This window comes from Giraffa tippelskirchi, chromosome X (genome assembly GCF_054371585.1).
Source record: "Giraffa tippelskirchi isolate mGirTip1 chromosome X, T2T-mGirTip1v1.2.pri, whole genome shotgun sequence".
Classification (NCBI taxonomy): Eukaryota; Metazoa; Chordata; class Mammalia; order Artiodactyla; family Giraffidae; genus Giraffa; species Giraffa tippelskirchi.
The window spans coordinates 28574936-28597883 of NC_137289.1; the positions used below are offsets into that span (position 1 = coordinate 28574936).

Consider the following 22948-nt stretch of genomic DNA (forward strand, 5'->3'; position numbering starts at 1 on the left):
GAGCCTGTTGGGCTACAGTCCGTGGGGTTGCAGAGTCAGACATGACTGAGCGCCTAAGCACAGCACAACACACAATATGGATAAATCTTGAAAAAAAGCTGAAAGAAACCTTATACAAAAGCATACTGTAAGATCCCATTCATATCTAGTTCTAGAACAGTCAAATTTTATCTGTGGTGGAAAGATAAACAACAGTTGTTGCTTCTGTAAAGAGAAGGGATGAAAGCAGAGATTGATTTGGTAAGGAGTACAAAGTTTCTGGACTAATGGTTACGCTCAGTACCTTCAATAGGGGTTTGGGTTAGACAGCTGTAAGCATTTGTTACAAGTCAGCAAATATATACTTAACAGCTTGTGAATTTTATCACATATGAATTTTATACCAAAAGGAAAACAAGACAAATATTAAACTCTTAATGATAAATGTCGAAATATTTAGGGCATAGTGTACTCATGTTTGCAATTTACTTCTAAATTAACATAAAAAAGACATTGATACATGGATATATGGCAAAGCAAGAATGTAAAATGTGGTCACTGTAAAATTCAGCATTGCTGTGTGAAGAATTAATAGTAAAATGCTGAGGAAAATACTCAAGTATCAGCTTTATAGGAAGCCTCCCAGAGGGCATCCACGGTAAGTGCCCCTCCTCTCAGCTCCCATAACACCCAGTAAAAACAATGAACTCACTCCCATTTTATTAGTTCTGAATCTGCATCCCAACTCCCAGCAGAACTATAATTAACTTGGAAACAAAGCCTGTCTTATTGGTCTCAGCAGCTAGCACAAGGCCAGGCACACAGTAGATAATAAGATTCGTTGACCTGAAGTGATGCTTAGTGAACTTCTAGTTTTTCAGCTCATTTTCTTTTGCTGAATCATTACAGCTTCCAGAAAAATCTATCTGACCTGAACTCATCTCTGTGAATCCTTACAAACTCCCTTTTTGGAAAGATTTTGAAGCTACCCCTTCTGGTTAGTCCAATTTCTCCTTCCCCGTCTCTCAACTTTAAAAACTATTAACTATTGATAGACTCATTTAATTCATACTCTTTACAGAAGTCAGCTGGGTAGCTTATTAAGGACTATGTTGAGTCACACTACTCAGTTCTATAGCCAGCCAGACTCCTTAAAGAAGTTCCATTTCCTCACCATGGAACAATGAGTAATGTGCCATTTTATATTTATGCAATTATCTGTGCTATCCTTATGTACTGAATCATTTCAATGCTGCCAGGACTTAATGCAGCCAGACTGCTTGAGTGGCAACCCCATCGTTTACTAGCCATATAACCTTGCCCAAGGTGTTTTTTTGTGCCTTATTTTCCTGCCTCTTGATTAAAAAAAAAAAAAAGAAAAGAAAAAGGAGATGGGGGAGGGAGAGGGGACAAGATAATGAGTCAACCATTGTTGTGATCCTTCATAAGATATTGCATGTAAACCACTTCAAACAGTGACCAGCTGTTAATTAACATTTATGTTCAGTTCTGCATCACCAATGGCAGAAGACTGGGCTTATAATATGATCTACAAATTAGCCTAAATGACCAGTGTGCTAGTGCTACATTGATACAAATCATGTTTAAGAGTACAATGCAGGTGAGACAAATGCTCAGGGCTGGGGCAATGGGATGACCCTGAGGGATGGGATGGGGAGGGAGGTGGGAGGGGGGTTCAGGATGGGGAACACATGTAAACCCATGGCTGATTCATGTCAATGTATGGCAAAAAGCACTACAATATTGTAAAGGAATTAGCCCCCAACTAAAATAAGTAACTTAAAAAAAAAAGTACAATGCAGGGAGGTGACTATAGTTAATAATACTGTTTTGTATATGTTAATGTTCTTAACAGAGTAGATCTTAAATGTTCTCACCATATGCACAAAAAAATGGCAATTATTATGAGGTGACCCGTGTTAACTAATCTTACTATAAATTTCATAATTTATGCACATGTACCAAATATTCATGCTGTATACTTTACAGTTACATAGTATTGTATGTTAATTACAATTCAATAAAGCTGGAAAAAAGAAGAATACAATGTAGGGAATTCCTCGGTGGTCCAGTGGTTAGGACTTGGCACTTTCACTGCCATGGTGTGGGTTCATTCCCTGGTTAGGGAACAAAGATCCCACAAGCTGTGCAGCATGGTCAAAAATTTTTTAAAAAAGAGAGAACAATGCAAATCTTAACATGCTGAACGTTAAGAGTTTTCAATAAGAATTCAAGTAGTATATTCTTTCTCAAATATGGGCTTTCACTTACCTCCAAACATCAATCCATTATCTAAGGGAGGTTTTACACACACACACACATTTTTCTCTCTCAGTCTCTCTCTAGCTCAGCACACTCTGCTGGTTTCTTTCTTAGCACTAATTATGAAATAAGCTTAATTATTTTATTTGATTTTTTCCTATTTGTTTGCCCCATTAGATCTATGGGGGAGGGGCCTTGTCTATTTTGTTTGCCGTTAGATCTCGAACACATGCCTCAGCACACAGTGGGTACTCAAATGTATCCTGGATGAACAATGCAGATATTTTAATGAGCATTTAACTCATACCAGATAAATAAAGTAATAATGGTCATAGGTTTCTACTTTAAAGTAATAACCCAATTAGGGAATTTAGTCTCATTTTAAAATACATATGATTTATTAAAAATATAAAATGGCAATATTTTCTATAAATTATTCCCACCCAAACACGTTAAAAGATGTGGTGACAGGTACACTTTCTAAACCACTTATAGCCACCCTCTTCTTTCAAGTACAAAAGATAAAACATACAACATACTGTAGGTTTATTTTTATTCAAAAAGTTACTGTCTCAAGACATAAATACAAATCAGAAAACAGTACAATTAGGACAATAGAATGTGGAGGACAACAGGTTAGAGTAATATATAAAACATTTTTAGCTGGTTGAAAACAAAGCTGTAAGAACTGCTTTCACAAAGAAGTACTCCTTTCAAGAGTGAGAAAAAAAATCAACTTAGGTTTAAAATCATATATACAGTCCTCTCAGCAGTTCTAGTAAATGCAGTGGTGTGAAAAACAACATAGGCAATACTTTTGCATGTAACAATATTTGTTGATGGAAAATCTGTTAGACATGTCTTGATTTCATTTGTTATTAACCATGATTTCATAAAATAATTGTATTTTATCATGATCTTTTTGCTAACCTATGGTTTTTGGCTACCACAGCCCAATGCTTGTTGGTTTCTGACTCTTAAGAACTGGAAGCCTTTTGGTATTCACTCATCTGAAGATATTCTTGTATTGCAAGCATATTAAGGCATGGAATGATTAAAATAATATACCTCAAGAACTGAGAGACGACTGACAAAAGATAGATACACATGTAATATAAGTTAATATTTTGTTTTAAACGATGTCTAGCTGCCTAAGCCTCGCAAAATGAGTTGATGTCAAAATGGCAAGTAGCCACTTTCTGTTTTAAACTAATTCATTTGTGAAAGGACATAAAATGAAGTTTAAAGCTTAGCTTTCAAAGAATATTATGGGTTATGAATTCTATTATCCCATCTAATTTACATACAGAGGAAATGTACTGTAACCTGTTAGAAGTATCTTTAACCTGAAGACTGCTTGCAAAGACAGATAGATAAAACAATATAAAATACAAATTTAAAAATCATTTTAAAGCATGAACACTCATGCTTTTCTATTTTTAAACATTGTTAAACTTTCAATATATTTCTGAAACCTCATAATTTTAAGTTGGAATTTAAAAGTAAGAAAAAACTAAACAAACTGCGCAATTATAAAATCAGCACCAATTTATATATATATATAATTTTATTTAAAATTTAGATCCCTATTCCCACACTCTAATAAGCTGTATAATTTTTGTTTAGAATTTTTCTGCAAACATACTACAATAAGCTTCTTTTATTTGGAGACAAAATACAGTGGCACTACTGGAAGGAATATCACAACATTACATTTTTATCTTAAAGGACAAGCAAACTTTCAGGGTTGATAATGGGATAAGCATGTTTGAGACTGGTTACCTTCTGGCAGTTCACCGTATCTGGGTATTTCTGAAAAGTATAGAGAAGCTCTCAGATTTTAAAAATATCTTAAAATACATTTTAGATGAAAAAATTGTAAAAGTTCTGCTTATAAGTTTACTTTTCTCCACAATTACAATATTTAAAAGAAAGCCTCATCAATCGATGTTTCAAGCATTTAAATTTAGAATGCTAAAAACAATTCTATCCTATAATTTCAGGGCAGGGGAATAAATTCATCCTTAACTTTGTCTCTTGGATGTAAACAGAAATCCAGCAGAGGTCATCATTACTTAGTACACCCAGTAAATAAATGTAAGAGGATTCACGTCTGTACCAAATGCCTCTTCAGATTGTTATAGTTTCTTTAAAAAAAGCATGAAATAATTGATTCAAAAGCCAACTAACAGCGCATAAATAAAATATTTACTTTCTAAGAAAAACTGTAGCTTATCATCAAATTGTTTACTTGTCCTTTACTTTTTTCAGGCAAACAAAACTGCCCCTCAAATGCACTTGATCTCGGTAAGTATAAGCACGTCATATTCTCCTTAGAGAAAAATCTGTACAGAATTTCACTGTATCTACCACACTTTATTTTAAAATTTCCTCTTCCACTTAGAAAATGACTTCACCACAGACTTAATTGTGTACTGGTATTAAAACATTGACACCCCAAGAACCTAATGAGAGAGAGGGAAAAAAAAAAAGTCTTGTTAAAATTGTCATTCATTTCTTTGTAAAATATATTACATTAATACTTAGCAATATTAAGTTTAATAACATGCTAAAAGTCATTTTGAAAAATTCCCCTCTTCAGATATATAATTCTAAAATTACAATTACCATTAACATAGAATGAAATAACATCAGCCCTAATCACAATCCTACCTACCTCATAAATATAACTAAAAGCATAAATCATGTCTCATTTATATGTTTATACACACCCCTAATACCTAGATAATGCCCTGAACACAGGCACCCAACATATGTTGAATGAACAAGTAAATGTGCTTCTTGACATGCACTTCTGGCACAAGAATGTCTGGCAAACTCAATCATTTGCACTGTGAAGTGGGTATCATTTTTAAAGTCTTTTGAACATGCAGACCAAAAACATCCAAGAACAATATAAATATGTAGAAAATAGGGAAGCATTCTTTAGAAAATCTGGACTGAATGAACAGGTCTACTAATTTTAAGAAATCAAGTAAGTAAAAGTAAAATCTGAGCAAAAAGTTTTATTGATGCTTTTCATTACATTTTGGGGCTTCCCTCATAGCTCAGCTGGTAAAGAATCTGCCTGCAATTCAGGAGACCAGGGTTTGGTTCCTGGGTTGGGAACTCTGGAGAACGAAATGGCAACCTACTCCAGTTATATTTCACTCTATTACATTTCAGCTGGGGAAACAATGCTAGGTAAAATCTAATCATTACTTGTCACTAACTTAAAAAAGTAAAAGCAGGTAATGAATGGAGCAACTCCCTCTTGTTTATTAAGCAAGAATAAGTTACAACTTTTAGTTGTGTATACTAAAAGTTGGGCTCTTCAATTAAACTTCCAGCACTTACTATGACAATTGAGTAATATTTTTAAAATACTATAATGAGCTAGTGAAAAACTGATAATCAAAGCCAGAGATAATGATCTAAGACTGGGATTACAAAGGGCACTTACTTGTAAATTAAATCTCACTTTAGCAAAAATCATAGAACTCACAAATTGTTTTGATCTGAATTGAAGGAGTTGTGTATTTTCAGACCAGGAAACAAATATCTATCTGATTGCAGCCTCCATATAGCAAAGCATCAAGTAAAGTGTTTGGAATCCCCAGTAACGAGAACAATAGAGGATTAATGTACCCCATTCTTACCAGTCATCCATCAAAACCACCACCACTACTCACCCCTTGCCCACCCCACCCCTAAAGGTTAAGTGTTCTCCTTTTTAGTTTTAAGAGTCAGAGTTTGGGTGGTTAGAATGTTTCCAAAGAGGCCTAGATGATAGGTGATGTTTAAAAATCCCTTCTAGCCATTAACACTCTGACTCTGGGTAATAGAAGATCTAATGATGAATGAAAGGATAAAATCTTAATTGACAGTTTTAGTGTAGAGTGTGGCATGAAGATGAACTCAAGTTCTTTCCAAACCAAGTGTCTACCTAGAAATAGCCCGGAACAGATCTTTGTTCCCCTCCTCCTGGGTTTGTACAGATGAGGTTATAAAGGAGATTCTTCTACTAGAACATTAAATTAGCTCCATTATACCAAACACTTCTTTTACCAATTTTACACTACAGATAATTGTAATAAAAGAATCTCAACACAGAAGAAGGACATTAGTGATATTCTCTTTTTGTGGTAACATAAGCTACCTGTTTCTGGTGTCAACATTAATAACCACTTAAGCACATACTTCAAAAGTACCAACAGCCAGCTTTGGTGTGTTGAGGTAATACTGGCCCACTAATAGCAGAAAGCAACCATATACCAATGTTGACAGTTACCAAATATGAAACTAAAGAAATCATAAATCTAGAATATTCTATGCAACCCCAAACTGATCTGCTCCAAGTTTTCATATTACCACTTCTGAATCACATAGATAACATGTTACAGAAAATATATTTAAGATGTATTTAGTAATAATCTAAAGTACACTAGGATGCTTTGGGTTACCTCACATAAAATTAGAGAATCTTAGAATTGGGTATAAAAGGATCTACAGTCCTAATTTTACTACTGTCTTATTGACTATTATCACAGGGTTGAATCAAAAGAGATGTAATCTAATGCAGATTTTTACACTTAAAATTTTGTTATTCCATTTAAGTTATTATTGAGATAATAAGATAAAGTTTAATGCAATTTTAAAACAAACTAGTATTAATAGTATTACAATACATACATGGTCAAAGACTTCTAAAGATACCTGAACTGTTAAAGATATTGAGCACTCAGTTATGTGACTGCTGCCATCATGTGGTAATAGTATAGAACTACAGGTATAGATGCATGTGCTCCTTTTCCTAATTTTGGGAAAAGCAGCAAAACTACTATCCTCTAAGTTGTTACATATGCAATAAACACAAGAATGCCATCATTTTTCTATAAATAACAATTATTAGGTCCCTATCTTTGGCTTCACTCAGATTATAGTTTTCCCTAAATGTTAAAGGTCAAAAATATATATACATATACAATGCTGTTCCACTACTGTAGAGAGAAAAAAAAAAGGTGAAGAGCACCATTTGGCAAATCTATTCAATAGTAAGTGACTAAGGAAACAAATGCCTAAAGGTTTCCTGACTTTAGACAAACAAATGAAAAAAATATGGTGATCTCTAACTGCCCATATCAATTTTGACTGCAGTTAATCATTACAATTTCTAAAAAAAAAATTTTCTTGGTATTTCTCTGAGGTAAGGTCTGATTTTAGTTCTGGGAAGTACACAGCAGAGGCAGCACAAGATTTTTAAGTCAAAAGGAACTCAGATCAAATTACTACTCTGACACTAAAGCTGTATAACTCTCAGCAAGTCACTGAAACCACCTCTACAGCCCAAGTTTGCTTGAGTATAAAAATGGGATCCCACTAAATTGTGCCTGGCACAACGTCAGGCACATAAGTTTTCAAATACTAGCTTCCATTCCTTTTCATCTCAAAGTGATAGTACAGGTGGACTACAATACAAATCCCTTGAGAGCAAGCAGAGCATCTTATTCATTTTAGCACCAATTTCCAACTCACTAAACTGCCGAATTAATGCATTTCATCACATATGCTTGGAAAGATTCTCTTTTATTCCTCATCACAATCACTACCCTAAATGTTTTATTTAACAAACTGGAAGATACATACTCCTAGATTATCAGGAAAACCACATACTTCAATATGCACTTAAACTATAGACTCATGGGTAGGCAGAGGTCACCTACACTACTCAAATTATGGTTTTATTAGAAATGCAGAATGTTAGACCACACTTAAGACCTATTGAAGCAGATCTCGACATGATTTATATGTCCCTTAGAGATTGACAAACACTGGTTTCAAGGATCCCAAGGTGCCTTGTCCAAAGATTTCTATACCTGCTGATCTATGAAATGTTATCTTTTAGCTCAAATAGCTAGCTCTATTAATTTAAGTATGTTAGCATGAGTTCGTTTGTTAAAATTCTTCCAAGAGCTATCTGACAGCAGATTATGAGGCAAGAGAGGGCCAGGAGAGAGTGGCAGAAATACAGGCATAGAAGGTAGGCCTCAGAGGATGACAGAACAGTCACCTGAGACAGCAGGTGTTAGGAAGAAGGAGCATAAATGGGTAGACGCTAAAAAGTGAGCTAGACGGGCATTTAACCAATTTAGTAAGCTGACAAACAAAGCTAAACACCTCTATGCTGGGCAAAACTCTTCAAAATGAATAAAATCATCACTGCCTCGAGTTCAATAACTTAGCAAAATGTAATATCCTATTTCACTACATCAATCTGCTGCTGCTGCTGCTAAGTCGCTTCAGTCGTGTCCGACTCTGTGCGACCCCATAGACGGCAGCCCACCAGGCTCCGCCATCCCTGGGATTCTCCAGGCAAGAACACTGGAGTGGGTTGCCATTTCCTTCTCCAATGTATGAAAATGAAAAGTGAAAGTGAAGTAGCACAGTCGTGTCCAACTCTTCATGACCCCCTGGACTGCAGCCTACCAGGCTCCTCCGTCCGTGGGATTTTCCAGGCAAGAATACTGGAGTGGACTGCCACTTCCTTCTCCAGTGCATGAAAGGGAAAAGTGAAAGTGAAGTCGCTCAGTCATGTCCGACTCTTAGCGACCCCACGGACTGTAGCCTACCAGGCTCCTCTGTCCATGGGATTTTCCAGGCAAGAGTACTGGAGTGGGGTGCCATTGCCTTCTCCAACTACATCAATCTGGTAGTTATCACAACAGAAGTGTGTACAAGTGTTATAGGAGCTGAGAATAAAGTATCTATCTCAAAAGGTTAGGAAAAACTCCACAGGTAATGTTGGAACTGACTGCTGAAAGAAAGAATTCACTGCTTGGAAAAGGAAATGGGCAATTCTGACAGAGAGAAAAGCTTTTACAAGGTCATGGAGTTGTGAAAGAGCACAGTGTGTCTGAGAGGAACTACAGATTTGAACCATGGCATTCTCAGGGAGAATATGGCAACAGGGACTGACAGAAGAAACAGAACTGACAACTAACAATAACCAATTATCTCAACTCCCTTCTCTTTATTACCAAAGCCTTTGTTCAAGTTCTATTTTTCACCATGTCTTCATATTAAGATTATGACTATCATGGTTATTTTTCTTCTAATTCATCCTATCCAAGGAAATATTTCTGAAACACAGTTCTGATCACGCCCGCCCCCCCATTCAAAATCTTTCATCAGGTATAACTCAAGCCTACAGGAAAAGTCCAAATTCCTTAACGTAACACTTAAGCCCCAGTTGGCCAGGGATTCAAAGGCACTTTGAATCTGTTACCACCACTGGATGACCCCTTCTCAACCCTACTCCAAAATCCCTCCTGCCTGTCTCTTTTCTTCCTGTCCAGTTGTTTTTATCCATTCTCAATGTATTGTCTAAGCTCTTCAACCTCAAACTCAGAGACTGCCTATTACTTTTGATTTTACAATCTTGGAGGCATATTTAAATTAAACCTACTGATTCATCCATAATTGAAGCTGGATCAAAGAAATCAGGCTTCAGTTCTGTTCTCTCTCGTCTGTTCTTTGATGGTGGCTAAAGGGGAAAAAAAAGGAAGGAAGTTGACAACTGCCATATCTGTAATAAGCCAAATAGTAACTGAAAATCTTGAAATTAATTAAGCGTTCACAAGACCTATGTAATTGCAATTGCACCCTACAATACTTCAAGTACTATCTATTCAAACTACAGAACGTTTAAAAATGCAAAAGCAGTTCATTCATGGAAAATTATTCTTATGGATGAAAACTAGAAAACGAATTTTTTTGTCTTATTTTAGAAATGTCTCTCTCAACTCACTTTCCTTTCAAGGCACTGAATTACACTATTCTGAAGAGAAGCCATATATAATTATTTCTTCCCTTTAAGGAGAATACACCAAGGTATACCGAGAAATAGAAGACCTGGCTTATGAGTCTTAGCTTTACTGCTTACTAGTTTTGTCTCTTTGGATACGGTGTCTAAGCTCCAATATCCTCAATCCTTTCAACCGACCTCACAAAGCTGAATGAGCTGTGTAGCAAAATGACATATGTGGAACCATTTTGTATATAATAAAGCCCTAATTGTATATATGATGTAATTATCAGAGAATATACCATCATATATATTCAACTTCCAAGTCTAAGTATTTTATCAGTACTTCACTCTGTGATATGGAAACTGATCTCAGTAACAAAGGAGATCGTGTTTATAATATACTGGTTTGATAATGGTAAATAGATGGTAAATTATAAGGTGATATTATACTATTAAGCAAAGTATATCCTTTATATATTCCTAAATTAGTCTGAAAGTTTATCATCTTAAATTAGGATCTAATACCCTCACCAAACTCACCCTCTTCCTCAATCCCTTCTCACATAACTAAACTCCTGGCAACTATTTTTATTAATAATTTTGCAAAACTTATGGCAAGTACTTCTCTCCTCTAATAAATATCCAACTTAATTTCCAAAAAAAAATCTAAATTCAAAAGCTTACAGAATCATTGTATCTTACCAAGTCTATATCCATGGTGTCAAAATCCATCCCCTCATTAAGATCTTCAATCCTCCCTTCTGAGGACATCATAACATCTTCAACAATTGGCTCTTCATCATCTTCCATTAGGCTTGTACCACGCCGACTAGAGAAATACAAAAAAAGGTCAAGATCTCAACCAAAGTCACAACTTAGTAATATATTGGGAGCAACTATGTGGCTCTCTCTATTCAAATGTAATGGAAAATGATGGAATTACAGGTCAGGGAAAATGATTAGGCATTGATCATGTCATCAATGATGTCAAAACCCCAACGTTCACTTGTCTGAAAATGCTAAGGAGTTATGTTTATTCTACATTACTTCAAAACATTTAGCTTGATAGTTCTGATATCCCATTTAAAAGCTCAATGAGAATTTACCACATAGGAGCAGACAAGATACCTCAAATCCTTTTTGAAAGTAGGCAGGGTACAAATTAATAAACAAGTATAAAACAAGAGACCAAAGAAATGACATTTTCAGAATACATGTATTTTCATGAACATATAATGTTAATTTTACCCATCACTCACATTCACTCAGTACCTAAAATGTACCAGGCACTCACTCACTCATTCACACACTGCCTACTATGTGCCAGGCTTTGACTGTGTCCTATGGATGCAAAATAAAAGATGAATAAGACATGATTCCTGCCCTCAAGGAGCTCACAGTCTACTATGGGAAACATAATTAATTATGACAAAGTGATAAATATTGCAAGAGAACTATGCATTAAATGCTATAAAGATATACTGAAAGAAGAGATTAATTTTGCTTTAGGAAGAAATGAGCAACATTTATGGTTAAACTTGCATTCTGTATCCTATGAAACTCAAAACTGAGACATATATAGAAAAGTTAAATAAAAATTAAGACCAAAAATTCTATTATCACATAATTATAAGGAAAAAACTCAAATTTCAAGTTCACAAATTAGCCCATATCAGCATAAAGGAGTCAACATAAGTGAAACTGAGGGTGACTTGTTGTTTCCCAGTTTGGATGATATTTCTTTCTTTGCTCACTCATGGAAAGATTCCACTCCCTCCCAAATCAATTATTTATTGAATGCCTGCTTACAATTTACACAAAACTATGGTGAGTCTTAAAAGACAAAGATCACAAGACATGATGTCCAGTCCAGGCTATGAGGACAAATATGTTAACAATGGTCCCTATTTCTCAAGAGTTCTGGATAGTAAATGATAAATGACAGTTTTACTGTATTTGGTGGAGGCAACTGTGAAGGGGATATGTGTGCTTTGGGGACCATGTGTTATAGAAAACCAGAAATTCATTCTGCTGTTGAAAGATATATGTGATATAAACTAAGAGACAGAGAGAATTTGAAGGTATTTTCAGTTATAGGCCAGACACCATTACAGAACAATTATTGTAAAACAGAAATATTTTAAAGTCTCAGGTGATAGACTACTTATGGTACAACCAAAAGAATCTTCTGATAATAATTATTTAACTGGAATAATTTCTTTGCCACCTAGGGAAGTTTATCTCTAAGAAGAATAAAAACTAACTACAGCTATATGAGATGATGGATGTTTACTAAACTTAATGTGGTAATCACTTCATGATGTATGTAAGTCACATCACCATGCTGGACACCTTAATACAGTGTTGTATGTCAATTATATCCCCATAAAACTTGAAGAAAAAATTTAATCAATTAATCTACAAACAAAAGAATAATGATAGATGGTACTGATAATGAGATGCTGTGGAAGATCGTGGGCATTGGCAGAAAGTTTTAAGGGGAGACCTATGGACCAAATGATGCCTGGCAGAATTCTGGAGTGTTTGGACTGGTGACTAGTGAGAAGCTAAGAAATCACTTGTTGAATTCAGCATGAAATAAGAACATGTGTTAAAGGGAATGTGGCTGTAGAAACTGAACAGGGGACAGAATCAAGGGATAGTATAGAGGATGAACGTAGTAGACGTAACAGGATCAGAATCTACAGATGTGATAAAGTATACCTTGTCTGTTTGAGGTTTTTAAGACCACTACTGACAACTAGAGTGAATTTAAATAGACTACTACTCATGAGGTAAATGATCAGTTCTTAAGAAAAATAGGTCAAATTATCATCATTCAAAAACCAACAAAATTGAAACAAAATATAAATTTAAAAAATTAGGTAACAATCACTATCTCCAGCATTAAAACATATACCACATTATGTTACAAATACAAAGCTTTCAAACTAAAAAACTTAAACCAAAATCGTCAGATCTTCCCCCTTTGTACCAGTCATCTAAAGACTGCTTATATGCCATTTCTTTTGGAGCCAAAGCTAATAAGGACTTAAAAAACTCTCATACAGATTCCAGTAAAAACAAAGTATTTAAAAATTAAACTGCAGTTTTTTTAGCATGGGACATTTATTCATTCAATGAACATTTAACTTAGTACTTTTTTAACGTGCCAAGCACTAACAGGAAATGAAAGCAGTCCCTATTAAGAGGTACATACTATTAAGTATAAAATAATATACAAGGATATACTGTACAACACAGGGAAATGCCAATATTTTATAATAATTATAAATGGAGTAAAACCTTAAAAACTGTGAATCACTGAACTGTATACCTGCAACATATAATACTGTACATCAACTATACTTTTCAATTTAAAAAAGAGAAAGAAAGAGGTCCCTGCCCTTAAGGAGCTCACAGTCTAGAGAAAGGGACAAATTCATAAACAAATTACAATACAATGTGGTAAGTGCTATAAGAAGTAGGAATATACATAGTGTTATGGGAGCATAGATGACACCACAGCTTCATATAAGGTGACACCTGAGCTTGTCCTTTTATGATGATTTTACCAGCTGCCTGGGAATAGGATATGATACTAAAATGTAGGCAGGGGCCATATTTAGAAAGATCTTGCATGCCATGAGCTAAGGAGTTTGAACTGTATCCTGCAGGCAATGGGGATCCATAGAATGGTTTTAAGGAAGAGAGCTACATGATCAATTTTTATTCTAGAATAGCAATTCTTGATGGCAATGTGAAGGATGGAGTGGTGGTGAGGGGAGGGGTTTGGTGAGAGGATAAATAGATCTGAGGGAAGAACATGAATTAGAAAGCTAATGCAATAGTTCAGGTGAGAGATGAGGGCCTGAACTAAGGTGGGGATCAATTAACATATAAAAAAACTGAATTTTTAGCTATAGTTCTGTGTACCAAAATAAACAAGGATTCATAGTTAAACTTTTCCAACAGATCAACCTAATATTGGTCCTTTACCTAACTAGTAAATATTTAGAAGTTTTTTTTTTTTTTCCTGTTGGAAAGACCAATTTTTAGCTCCTTGATTATTTCAGCTTAGTTACTCTAGAGAGTTTGCTGAAATTTTTAGATAAGGCACACAATAAAATATGTCAAAATGAATTAGTGAACTTCCTAGACTCAGACAATAAGGCACTCTCACTTACATGGCATGCTGAAGATTAGTTCGCAGTTTAACATAGCTCATTGCTGCTCTCTCCTGCTGCTGCCTTGCTTCCTCTTGTTGTCTTTGAGCTAACATCCATGTTACCTGCGTGCTTCAAGGAGAATTTTATTCTTCTTTTAACTTAACTTTTTTCTATGTAATTAATAAAGTTATAGTACAGAAAATGATCAAATGTACTTACTTATAATCAAGAGGAGTTTGATGATGTTCAGTCTGCATTGGATAAACACTCATGAAACTATCCTCAGGTCGTAATCTTTTGGGTTCTCTCATAATCGTTGAGGTGAGTTGTGGTGTCTGCATCATAACTGGGGTGTGCAGTGTTTGTTCTCTGCTTAGCCACATACTGTCGCTACTACTGCTTTCTTCGGCTGAGAAAGAAAAGTAATAGCAATGAAGTTCAGTCACTTATTTTGACTAAGTGAAGTGTTAAGTCACTCAGTCACATCCGACTCTGTGCGACCCCATGGACTGTAGCCCACTCGGCTCCTCTGTCCATGGGATTTCCCAGGCAAGAATACTGGAGTGGGTAGTCATTCCCTTCTGCAGGGGATCTTCCTGATCCAGGGATCGAACCCAGGGCTCCTGCATTGCAGGCAGATTCCTTACCATCTGAACCACCAGGGAAATGTCTAATACAACCTGTGCAGGTCAACAAACATCTGCTTCTTTACACATGCTAGAGCTTGGAACAGAGGGATACAAAGGTATGTAAGATGCAGTCCCTGCCATGCCGTGACAGTCCAGTTGTGGAAAAATAGAGTGAAAGAAAGTAAAAGTTGCTCAATCGTGTCTAACTCTGTGCGACCCCATGGACTGTAGTCTGCTAGGCCCCTCTGTCCATGAAATTCTCCAGGCAAGAATACTGGAGTGGGTAGCCATTCCCTTCTCCAGGGGACCCTCCTAACCCAGGGATTGAACCCAGGTCTCCTGCATTACAGGAGGATTCTTGAACCATCTGAGTCACCAGGGAAGCCCAAGAATACCAGAGTAGGTAGCCTATCCCTCTCCAGGCGATATTCCCAACTCAGGAATCGAACTGTGGCCTCCTGCATTGCAGGCAGATTATTTACTAGCTGAGCTACCAGGGAAGCCCTGGTAAAGAAAATACAGGCAATTATAACACAGTGTGCATGTTCAGTCGCTTCAGTCATGTCCAACTCTTTGCAATCCCATGGACTATACTCTGCCAGGCTCCTCAGTCCATGGGATTCCCCAGGCAAGAATACTGGAATGGGTTGCCATGCTCTCCCTCCAGGGGATCTTCCTGACCCAGGGATTGAACCCATGTCTCCTGCATTGCAGGCAGATTCTTTACTGCTGAGCCACCAGGGAAATCATGACACAGTGTGGTTAAGTGCTAAAAGAGGGAAACACAGGGAGAATGGGAACGATGAAAAAGATCAGAGCCCAGTTCCCCAGAAGTTACTTCTGACTAGAGTGGATATTATGTGAACTGTGACATCTCCAAGAAGTGGGAAGAACCTAAGCAAAAGCACTGGGGCATGAAACAACAATGACTGAATCATACTAATTTGCTGATATTTAAGAGTTGAGTACTCCTGGAGTAGATGGCAACAGGTAAGGCTGAATAAAGAGGCAGGAATCAACTTATGCAAAGTCTTATAAGCTACGCTAAGGTGACAGGAACTACTACTAAAGGTGCTATGGAAGCAATGTGGTGAGTTACATGTTTTAGACAAAGTATACGGTGATAATGTGGAAGATAGACTTAAGAATATGAAGACTAGTGAGCAAGCTGGCCACTTAGGAGGCTAACTGTGTTGGACCAGGTGAGTTAAGACGTTTAGATAAGAAAAACTTTTTAAAATTTAGTGGTATTCAGGCAACACATCTTTTAATTTGATAACTTTTCTATCTAAAAAAGGGAAATTTTAACTTCTTATCAAGCCCAAGTATTTTAACTGGTCAGAGATACTGTGTAAGAGAGATTTCTCCACAGACTGGGACATTGGTACTATATGACCAATCAAGTCTAACTCTAAGGCTGTGTAAGTTACAAGTTTATGCTTTGTGTTACTGGACAAACAAAATACTAAAACCATTAATCCATGTGGCAATTTAAAAGCATGGCTCCTAGGAAAATAAATTAAAAACAAATATAGCCCCCAAATCTCTGACACTTGTCACATTAACAGGTGGGGGATGATGTCACATTAACAGGTGGGGGTTGATGTCCCATTCCCTTGAATCTGTGCCCTGTGGTTGCTTGGTCCACAGAACATGATGGAAATTATGCTATGCCAGTTTCTGGCCTTAGAAAATGCCAGTGTCCAGAGCTGTCTCTTGAAGGAGACACTTGTTCTTGAGGCCGAGTCACACACTGTGAGGAAGCCAAATAGTCACGTGGAAAGGTCATATGTAAGGTGTTCTGGCAGACAATCTAGCTGAGGTCCCAGCTGACAGCCAGCATCAGATAGATACATCCATAAGGGAAGATGTCTCCATATGATTCCAGTCCCAGCCTTGGAGTATTTATTCCTAGTGAAAGCACCAGACATTATATCCTGGTTATATCATTTAAGTTTTGGGGGTAGTTTGTTACTCAGGAGTAATAGCTGGAACAAATTTTGGCAACTATACTAATTTGTGTAAAGTATCTTAAAGAAAGGAAATAAAAGTCCCTAGACTCATTCTGAACCAACTCTGGAGTACTAAGAGTCCAAGAGATTCAAGCGTCATAATATATTCTTATAGACAGCACTTGTATTTCTATCAAGTTCTTTATGATTAATGATCTCTTCATAGAAATTCCACACTTGGAACCTCTCTGAATCTGCTGCGCCACTTAAACTAGATGATCTGATCTCTTAGGTAATGATTAGGTTTAAAATACTGAGTCCATATCTGTATACACAGAGTATAGTGCAGTGATTTAAAAGTAGATGCTCTGTGGGGTGGAAGGGAGGTTTAAGAGGGAGGGGACGTGTGCATATCTTAAATAAATACAGAAAAAAAAAGTAGATGCTCTAGAGTGAGACTGCCTGGCTCTGCTACATAATATCAGTGTGACCTAAGTTAATCAACTTCTCTGTACTAGTTTTCTACATGTGAAAAATAAGAATGTACCTAAAGAATTTTAAGAATCTAATTTATTTAGGCAAAATGCTTAAAACAGTACATTTTACACATAACTGGAGCAAACAGTGTGCATTTAACAACACATACCTTGAATTTAAAAAGGAGGTGACCTATGGGAAACACAAAGGACAAACATAAAGAAAATAAACTATATGCTTACTGAGTGTGAGCTGCATGCCTTCAACCACTTTCCGTTTCCCTGTAGATGGTTTGGATTTTTTACTCCGCACAGTTGACCCCCGACTACTAATTCCACTAATGACTGACATGGTGTCATCATCACCACCAGCTAGCAACGAATTTCGGTATGACATTAGTGGAAGCCACACGTCTTCTCTTCGGAGTGACATCTGAAAGGTCATGAACTTTTCCAAGTAAACATACCTTAAAAAGGAGTAGAAACCATTAGCTTTGATACATTAAATTGCCATAGCTTTTTTTTCTTTCTGCTTATTCCTAATAATCTTAAGGCTGACACATTATATGGAACACACAACGATTAACTAGAGTTAAATAAAAAGTAAATGAGAATGAAAATAATGGTTGATGGGTCTACATTTCCTGAAAGCATTCCACTAACAACTGAAGGATATTAGTGTTCTCTTTCTCAAAATGTCTCTGTTCTATCCTAACTTTACAGGTCCTCTGTTAGAAGAACAAATCTGAGTCATATTTTTGGAAAGAGGATTGGATTTAAAGATTACACAACTTGAGTTCTAGTCCCAGTTCTACCAACCCCTAGCTGTGTTGAGTGTGGGTGTATTACTTCACTACTTATTCTAAGCCTCATCAGTACAGTGATGAACAACTCTGTCTCTATGACGATTCTCACAATAAAGGAAATAATTCACAGCATTTTGGCTTATTATTTGTTGAGCACCTATGTCTCAGGCAATGGGGACATTTTGGAAGAGTGGTATCAGCTAACACTATGGTGGTAATCATTTTCCAATATGTGTATCAAATCAATATGTTGCACACCTCAAACTTACACAGTGTTATATGTCAACTGTATCTCAATGAAGTCAGAAAAACGATTTTGAAAAGATGAATGAGATCTCAGGGTCTAATATGTAACATGGTGGTTACGGTTGATGATACTATGTAAATATATAATACTGTATAATTGAAATATGCTTAAGGAGTAGAGCTTGAGTGTTCTGATCAAAAAAAGGGTAAATAATGTTAAGGTGATAAATACATTAATTAACTTGATTATGGGAATCCTTAGACAATGTATATGAAATCATGTTGTATACTTTCAATACATTACAAATTTATTTGCCAATTACAGCTCAATAAACTTGAAAAAAGTTTTAAAGTAGATCAATTGGATTGTGTGAATCTTTTCAATCCCAATTCAATCAAATGAACTAAGAATAAAAGTCATTTATGACATCTGGAGAAGAGAAATGCTACCCACTCCAGTATTCTGGCCTGGAGAATGCCATGAACTGTATAGTCCATGGGGTCACAAAGAGTTGGACATGACTGAGTTACTTTCATATATGACATCTGAGACTACTAGAAATTTGAACAATTAGATGGGCTTTAATAAAATTAAGGATTTATATTTACTTAAAAATATCTAACAATTTTGACCACTATATAGTATTCCATTGTATATTAATCTATTTATCTCATTTTCTAGTTGATAGATATCTAGTTTTGCGCTTTCCCCTATTCAAACAATGCAAGTCAATTTTTTTTTTCTTTTTGGCCATAAATGTGGGAGACCTGGGTTTGATCCCTGGGTTGGGAAGATCCCCTGGAGGAGGGCATGGCAACCCACTCCAGTATTCATGCCTGGAAAATCTCATGAAGAGAGGAGCCTGGTGGGCTGCAGACCATGGGGTCACAAAGAGTTGGACACGACTGAGCACTAAGCATATTAGCACATGTGGGATCTTAGTTCCCTGACAAGGGACAGAACCCGTGATCCCTGCATGGGAAGCAGGATTCTTAACCACTGGATCGCCAGGGAAGTCCCCAACAGTCAAATCATTTATAGTTCTCCTTATACATATGTGTAAGAGTTCCTCTAAGGTATCTACCTTTGAATAGCATTACTGGATCTTGAGGCAGGGAGAATCTTAAACTTTACTACATACTACCAAATATCTCCAAAGTGGTCTTGTACCAGCAATGTATAAGTCTCTATTGCTCCACATCCTTGGCACTATCAGACTTCTTAAAGTTGTGCTAATCTACTAGGTGAGAAATGATTTTTTTTTAATTGTTTTAATTTTTATTTATCTAATTAATAGTGTCAATACAATTTTTTTTTGGCTACCATCACACAGCTTGTGGGACCTTAGTTTCCCAGGCAGGGATTGAATCCAGGCCCTCAGCAGTGAAAGCAGAGTCTAACCACTGGACTAACAATTCCTCAATGCAATTTTAAATTGGGATCAATTTATATATAATAAAATGCACAGAAATTAAAAGTTGGATCACTTCTGTAAATGAATGCAGTCATGTAACCCATACACCTATCCAGATACAGGATATTCCCATGACTCTGTATCCCCTTTCCCATTCAGTCTTTCCAACTCCAACAAGTACCCCTATGGTGAGTTCTTTCAATACAGATTAGTTTTGTCTGCTTTAGAATTTCATATAAGATCTATATAATCTTTAAATGCAAAATACTGGTGGGCTTTAGGAAGACATTACTTATACTATGAGTTATTCATATTCTTCTGTCTTTTTATACCTCAAAGCCTGGGGTTGGAAGGTCTGGGAAGGAGGGATGAAAGAAGATTTTGAGACTTTAATTCCACCTGTTGGGCTCTCTTAGAATGTAAGTCATCATTTTAGAAGATCAAACCATAAAAGTATTCTGTTTAAATGGCCTGTTGAGAACAGGACTTGTAGTTAAAGTACGAAGATAAAAGAGGGAGACTTCTACTTTCCAGCGTAGTCACAGCTCAGGACACAGACAAAGACACAGATGGATCAGCAATATTATTGTCAGCTAAATGCTTCTTGCTTAGTTAGGCTGAGCAAAGAACTCAAATAGGAATACACAAAGCATCCCAGTTACACTTTTAAAGATACAGCTACACTGTAAAAAGAACTCATAGAAGTAAAATGTAATATTATGCATAAAACATAGTTGTAATCTTTAAATTATAAAATTTCTGAAGCATAAAGTTTTTGTGCATTAATGAAATCCTACAAATCTGAGAGAGAAACCCATTACAACAAATCTTTAAGAATTCCAAAGCAAAATTAAATAGAGTATTTCTAGTAAATACATACACTGTTCTTTTGTCTTGTCGGAGGAGTTTAGAAGAAAATTCACTGAGAATATCAAGAAATGCCAAATTTAAAGGTGGATGGCTCTCTCCTTGTGGATTAGGTTCTTTAAAAGCAAATTCTATGCCATCTCTGCAACAAAAACAAACACAAGAGACAAATATTTAAATAACTACAATACAAAATTTAATAACCTAGAAAATTTCTCTCTATATTTTTACTCCACTACAAAAAATGCTTCCTTTCCCATCTGAGGAAGAGGGACAATAAGGAGTCTATAGAGAAGGAACAAATATATATTTTACATTTTATGACACTGTTATTTTGTTTTGGGTGGATTTTTTTGATTTGTTTTTTATTGGGGGGGTGGGAGTGGGGGTGAGCATGCTATACTAATTGGAGATCTTAGTTGCTCCCACCCTAGCAGTGAAAGTGCTCAACACTGGACTGGCCCCGGAACTCTGAACTGTTACTTTTTCTGAAACAAAACAGACACACACACACCCTAGCTGGTTCTTTAAAACAAAACAGACAGAGACACAGACACAGACACACAGATACTTCCCCTCCCCCAAGCTGGTCTTTATTACAAATGTGGTTTGGTGTATCTACATTCTTTCCTCAGTTTTCTTTTCCATAAAAAATAATCCAAATCCTTTCACATAATGATTAGTACATTTTCTGTATATTTCAAGACATAAAGGAGATCAACTTAAAAATAATGGTTACAGACTATTTGTAATGACTCACTAAAGAGTAAAGTTCAAAAATTATACTCAACTCGGGGCCAATTTTGCCTGTATTTATTTAACAATAAATACCTCTATCAATTAAGACAACTACCCAACATTACACATATATGAAGTAAATAATATATTACTTCTCAGAATGATTACTGCATGTGTGGTCCTTAAGTATTACCTAAAATTCCCAACTGAAGTATTAAAAGGCATAAAAAGAAATTTGAGACCTTCAGAGCCAAGTGAAAAGCTGGAAGTAAATTAAAGTTGAAGAAACTATCAGACTAACTTAAAAGAGCAGAATAATTTCTGAAAGGAGACATTTAACACTTTCATAACTAAGTAAACAATACGAATTTTAAAGACACAAAACAGAGAGCTTTCAATGAAACAGAGCCCAAGCCACTAGATTTTTCCAAAGGCAAGACTCTTTATCCACAATAAAGACATAAAGGGTATTAATATCCACATATTGGTTATATTAGAGATCTAAAATATACTCATACATAAAAGTATAATTGATCACTAAATTACATGCCTAAAATAAAATCAGATGATTTTCAATTTTGATAAGGCAAAGAAAACATGCAGATAGAATAAAGATTGTGGCTCAAAATAAGAGAAAAGGTAACAAAAGAAAATAGACACTTGAAACAAAGGACTCAAATTCTTCTACCCAGTCATGAGATCATGACAAAACTGCTACAAGAGATTTTATAATACCTAACAAATATATGTTTTCTTCACATAATTCATAGATTTTGTATGGCTTTAAAGCAAAGACTTTTCTGCAAAAGGTGTTTTAGTCCCAATTCATGTGTTAACAGAGACAGCACTGTAACTGGTTCTTAAGAAAGGAGACATACTACAGATTTGCAAACAAGTAATAAGGCATCAATTGAATTTGGTTATTCTAAACAAAAGAGCAATACACAAAAAACCAGCATGATTAAAACACAGAGAAGCTGAATAAAAGTTGTAAATTACTTGTGTAGCATAGCAATGGCCTCTCTAGTTTTCAGTTGATCAAGTCCAAAAGTTAAAGCAAAACGTCGAGCAAGTTCTTTAATGCCGCTAAAAGTTGAGGATGACCTATCAAAATTATAGCCATTTTCCTGTATCATTTCATTAAAAAGCTGTTTGGAAAGAAAGAAAGCATGTTAAAGTTTTTTAATAATCATGGATTATTACTGATTCTAAAATATCATATTTTATATTTAATATATACTTGTTCTATAAATACGGCATTATACTTCATTCTAAAGCATGGATTTTTTAAAACATGATATAAATGACCAAAATTGCAGCACGTCACATATTCAAACTATAGGTAGTTACTGACATTAGAAACTTCTTAGTTATGAAAGAATTTTTTTCTGCCACTATTAACTGGATATTGTAATAGCATATAAAAATATAAATAAAAAGGAAACCAACTAAATTATTAGGCAACTATGCTCCTATTGACATTTAAATGACGGATCAAAAAGTAAGCAAAACAAAATGTAATTTTTTCAACTATCAAACTGACAAGAAGGGCTGGCTGATGCATGTTGTGTATGGCAGAAA

At 35.8% G+C, this 22948-nt stretch overlaps 1 protein-coding gene across 7 annotated transcripts in view; it reads right to left on the reverse strand.

Annotated features, from left to right (window-relative positions):
- Positions 1–2798: 2798 nt before the first annotated feature.
- Positions 2799–22948, reverse strand: part of STAG2 (STAG2 cohesin complex component) — a 128037-nt gene continuing 107887 nt past the window's right edge. For 4 of the 7 annotated variants that reach the window (XM_081565240.1, XM_081565241.1, XM_081565242.1 and 1 more), the window contains 8 exons: positions 22367–22515; positions 20643–20771; positions 17539–17762; positions 14458–14647; positions 14257–14367; positions 10772–10898; positions 9728–9805; positions 2799–4727 (listed from right to left, as the gene is read on the reverse strand). In XM_081565240.1, coding sequence (XP_081421366.1) covers positions 4704–4727; positions 9728–9805; positions 10772–10898; positions 14257–14367; positions 14458–14647; positions 17539–17762; positions 20643–20771; positions 22367–22515 — 1032 coding nt within the window. In that variant the 3' untranslated portion in view covers positions 2799–4703. The remainder of the gene's footprint in view (positions 4728–9727; positions 9806–10771; positions 10899–14256; positions 14368–14457; positions 14648–17538; positions 17763–20642; positions 20772–22366; positions 22516–22948) is intronic. The other 3 variants (XM_081565243.1, XM_081565244.1, XM_081565245.1) reach the window with 1 other exon arrangement.